Here is a 4884-nt window from a genome sequence, read left to right on the forward strand (position 1 = left end):
AGACTACTACCTCGTCTCCACCGGAAAAACAAGAAGAAGCGCAAAGTGATGCTGAAGAGACAGGTGCCATAATAAAATTGTTAAAAGTTCACAATTCAATTTTCTCTATGCTGACACATTCATTAATCATTCTCGGTTGATTTCTCCATACCTTTTCTCTTAATTATTCCTATGATCTATGCGCGTATGTGTGTCAAGAATTGGTGATTACGTGATGACAGAGGTAGAAGATTGTACTGAAGTGGATGGTTGTTATAAGGCTATATCTGAGGACAACTGGTCTGCTGTAAAAGCATTCATTGATCACCATCCTAGTGATTGGAAGGTAAAATTTTCTGCGAGAGGCGAAACACCTCTTCACGTGGCTGCAAAGTTTGGTCATTTGCGCATAATAGAGGAATTGATGGAATTAGTCGAACCAAATGATCTTGTAACACACGATTCTTCTGGATATACTCCACTTGCCATTGCTGCATCACATAGCGGACTCGTTTCAATTGCAGAACGCTTGGTCAGGGAAAATAAAAATGTACTTGAAACTTCAAATAAATACCAGAAATGGATATTTCCTGTTACATTGGGTTTTCATTGTGGCTTCAATAAAATGGGGCGTTATCTCTATTCGAAGACTCCTTTGGAATTCTTCAAAGGAGAAAGAGGCATAAGGGGTGCTTCGTTTCTCAAAGTCTGTTTTGTCACTGAAAATCTTGGTAACATTTCTTAAAATTACTTCTATATAATTTCATCAAGTCATAATATATGTCTCATTTTCATTTTTTTCTCTAATGTATATGTTCACGTTTTTGATTATGACATTCTATATGATTATGATATATAAATAGATATTGCCTTGCATTTGCTTCAACGATGCCGGAGCTACTTTTTGCTGCTGACGTGAAGAACCGGTCAACAATTCAGCAGATTGCATACTATCTTTCTAATTCTCCAAACAAAAGTCAAATTGGGTTCTTGAAGCGATGTGTTTATCTCTGTTAGTACTTATCCGTTCAACATTCTGTTTATCCCAATATTTTCTATATATTGTTTGCTAATTTAGTTATGTACTAGTCAAAATGCTGAATATAATTATGATGATGAAAGTAAAGATGGCGAAGCTGAAGTTATTTTAACTGTCACTGGTATAATTTCATTTTCCTCGTGTTCTGTTTATTATATCTGGTTGAGTATACTCATTCTAAAATAATTATATCCATGTCATCACCTTTTCTCTCTAACACAAATGGAAGTCCACTAAGTACAGTAGTCAACTTAAAAGCATATTCTTCGATAATTTTTCACTCAATGCATTAATTTATCTTTGTTCTGCGTGCAAATGATTGTTTGAAAAATTGTCCAAAATCAATCTTCTGAATCACTTTCACTCAGCCAACTCAAAGCTCTGTATACAACACTCTACATATATTTACGGTTAATGTTGTCATAAATCATTATTGTTTTAAGCTATTTCTCAGCATAATAGTAGTCATTATAGCTGTAAAATTTTGTTGTGTTGATCAGTTCAGTGGCAATAATTAAGCATTATACATGTATGTATGTGCATGTGCATATATTTGCATTGGTTACGGTAATATATAGTTACCAATTTAAACCAATAGAAGAGCGAAGATATAACAAACATGCAGCCTTCCTAACAACAACAACGACAATAATAATAATAATAGAACTCGAAGCCTGTTTTGATGTTGTCTTCTCCCAAGTCAGTGGAATAAACATATCTCATTAGCTTATAGGCAACGTTAACGTAACTACATTTTAGTTTGGGCCCTAGTTATGTGGCACTCATGAGAATTGAGTGGTTTCCCTCCTGGTTCAAAATATTGGAATAAAAACCTGCAGAATAGGAAATATCTCGCTTTTTAGCATATATGGGAGCAGGTCCAATATTAATTATCAGCTAAGATTGCTCAACAAATCCTCCAATTTTTTATTTTAAGCTCACTATATATACAATATTCTAGCTAACCCAAATGCCCAAGAGGTCTTGTTATATTTCACGAAATCATAGTATGTTGGAAACTAATTTGCTTGTGCATGCGCTTGCAAGTGACATGAAATAGTTGAAACAATCTCAGAAAAATTGAATAGCTTCACTCAAATTACTTGTTCTTTTAGTTATTTTATTATTTGAAGAAGCTCATCATACTTCTCCATTTCTTTGATACTTTCTGGGTGGAAGGTATCAAAATACCATCAACCACAGCCACTGAGCATATCTGCGTAGACATTGATGAACAGGAAGGCGAGATGAATAACAATGTTAAAGGTACAATATTCTCTATCAGTTTACAAGAAGAAGGAATCAGATAATACTAAGAATCAAATACTAGAACATATGGATTAAAAGATGTTGCATAGTCCTTTATTTTATTTATGGCATATGAAAATCAGGTATGTGAAAATAAAATGTGAAATTGAAAACCGTATGAGCTCAATTTGGGCATAATTAGAAGTCCTATCCATAATTTATGTATATATGTTAAATGTTTGCATACAAGTGAAATTAACCACGTACGACACAAGAAAAAGATAAACCACTATATACATACAATATACACGTGTCTGTGTGTGACCCTTGTTAAAATTAAAAAAAAAAAAAAAACAGGCGAACCTATGGAGACATGCATGCATTCATATCCTCTGTATGCATGTGTATGTGATCCTTGCTCGGATGATTAAGCTAACAAAATTCCATCTCAATAGGGATGCATCTACTACACAGTCTCATCTCGTACACATATAAGTTATCAGGTATGCTGAAAGTTTCCTAAAAGTTAAATTGGATATACTTTCAAGATTTCAGTCTTGATGATTTTAGCTGGAGTTACCAATTGTCCAGGAATGAAGGGAATACGTAAGATGAAGGTTGCACATAGACGGACGGATGAAATTCTAAAGCTAGTTTCTAAGAATCTAAATTGTCTGAACAAAGATAAAGAGGGTATGATTACAAAAGCACTGTTGGCAGCAACTGAATCGGGGAATGTAGAGTTCTTGTGCGAAGTATTAAAAAAGAAACCAGAATTAGTGTCGAAGATGATTTCAGCTCAACAACATGGGCATATTTTCTTCAATGCAGTGAAATATCGTCAAGCTGAAGTTTTCAACTTCCTCCTTGGATTTCGCTTTAGGAACCATGTGGTAGCAACAATGCCAAGTGGCCCCTTCGGCAATAACTTGCTGCACATGGCAGCCATGTTGGCTCCTGCTTCCCAACTTAACCGCATCTCCGGTGCCGCTTTGCAGATGCAACGGGAATTCCAGTGGTTCAAGGTAAGATATAACAAATCTTTTGAGATATAATTGATCACAACTTTTCTATTAGATCCTTACTTCTTTAATTAAATATAGACGGTAGAGAAAGTGGTGGAACCTAGACATGTTCTTCAACTAAACCAAGAAAGGTTGAATCCTCTGGACTATTTCAAAGAAAACCACAAAGGACTCAAGAAGGAAGGAGAGGAATGGATGAAACAAACAGCAACTTCATGCTCAGTTGTTGGTGCTCTAATCATCACCATCATGTTTGCTACTGCTTTCACTGTTCCAGGAGGAAATGATGGAACTTCAGGGTACCCAGTATTTTTGAACAAAAATTTATTTATAGTTTTCTTATTCTCCGATGCAGTGTCCTTGTTTGCTTCTACTACTTCTGTGCTGACATTTTTAGGAATCCTTACGTCACGCTATGCTGAGGAAGACTTCCTTTATTCCTTACCCGGAAAACTGAACATAGGCCTTTCTACACTTTTTCTACCCATTGTAGCTATGTTAGTCGCCTTTTCCACAACAATAATCATCATGCTGCAACATACCACATCACATTCATGGGCTTATCTTCTTGTCATTATGTTTGCTAGTGTTCCAGTAACCCTCTTTGTATTTTTACAGTTTCCTCTTTTGCTTGAAATAATTTCTTCTACTTATTGTCCAGGCATCTTTAGGAGAAAGCACTACTACAGAATATATCTTTAGGAGCGGGTATTTAGAAGCGCTTCTTTAAAAAGTACTCTAAAATGTAAATGCAGAATTTACTGGAGCGCTTTTCTAAATAAGCTCTCTTGTATGTCAGGGCTTCTCAATAAGATAATACTCTTAATTAATATAAATAAAATATTAAAAATTTAAAAAGACCTTTGGGAGTGCTCGTAGTTAAGCTATCCGGAAGAAGGCACTCTTCCGGACCTTTCGGAGTCTCTTGGACGAGCGCTCTGGAAGATCTGGTCCAGAAGAGTGCCTTCTTAACAGATCTTCCGGAGCGCTCGTGGTTGAGCTCTTCGGAAGAGCGCCTTCTTCCGGAGCGCTTGTCCATCGCTGAAATATTTTAAATTAAGTTAGAATTTATTTCTACCATATTTTAATAATGACATCTTTTATTATTTTATAGGTACCTATATAATTACAAAGTTGGAAATATGGATACTATGTTATGAAGTTTATAAGAAAAGTAATTACACAACAAGAGTTGATCATTCCTGAAAATGTAAGTCAAAAGCTTTAAAATTAAGTTAATATAATGTTAATTACTTATATATTGCTTTTATATTTTGTGTAGTATTTTGTTAGAGCAAGATATTCGCATTTTACTATGAAGCAAATGGAAGATTTAGTTGAAGAATGGTCAGAATATATTATTGGCTGTTTGTGATTGGAAGTTAGATTTCAATATTAGAAAAATAACAATAGTTTCATTTATAAGGCTTGTTAGAAATTAAACTAGGTTAGTTAGAAAATTGAAATTGTTGTATCAGTTTCAAATTCTTTTCTTGTATATAAATTTTTATGTTGATATTATTTTTAAATTAGTTTTTGACATTATGATTTGTTATTGTTAAAGAGATGTAAAAGGAGAAATTTTAAAAAATT

General features: G+C 34.3%; 1 protein-coding gene across 1 annotated transcript; it reads left to right on the forward strand.

The window, feature by feature from the left end:
• The first annotated feature begins 867 nt into the window (after positions 1-867).
• LOC129322621 (uncharacterized) lies at positions 868-3993 on the forward strand. The gene is made up of 4 exons (XM_054968908.1): positions 868-991; positions 2198-2284; positions 2858-3291; positions 3370-3993. Exons 1-4 carry the CDS (start codon positions 868-870, stop codon positions 3991-3993), a joined length of 1269 nt encoding a protein of 422 aa, XP_054824883.1.
• Positions 3994-4884: the final 891 nt, after the last annotated feature.

The sequence above is a fragment of the Prosopis cineraria genome, unplaced genomic scaffold, assembly GCF_029017545.1.
Source record: "Prosopis cineraria cultivar Desert tree isolate PC_DT_omini unplaced genomic scaffold, ASM2901754v1 PC10, whole genome shotgun sequence".
Classification (NCBI taxonomy): Eukaryota; Viridiplantae; Streptophyta; class Magnoliopsida; order Fabales; family Fabaceae; genus Prosopis; species Prosopis cineraria.

Excerpts from the sequence above, each read along its gene's own strand:
- LOC129322621 (XM_054968908.1), top strand. The coding sequence starts at position 868 with ATGCCGGAGCTACTTTTTGCTGCTGACGTGAAGAACCGGTCAACAATT. Across the intron at positions 992-2,197 it reads GAAGCGATGTGTTTATCTCT|GTATCAAAATACCATCAACC; the intron begins GTTAGTACTTAT and ends TCTGGGTGGAAG. Across the intron at positions 2,285-2,857 it reads GATGAATAACAATGTTAAAG|GAATGAAGGGAATACGTAAG; the intron begins GTACAATATTCT and ends CCAATTGTCCAG.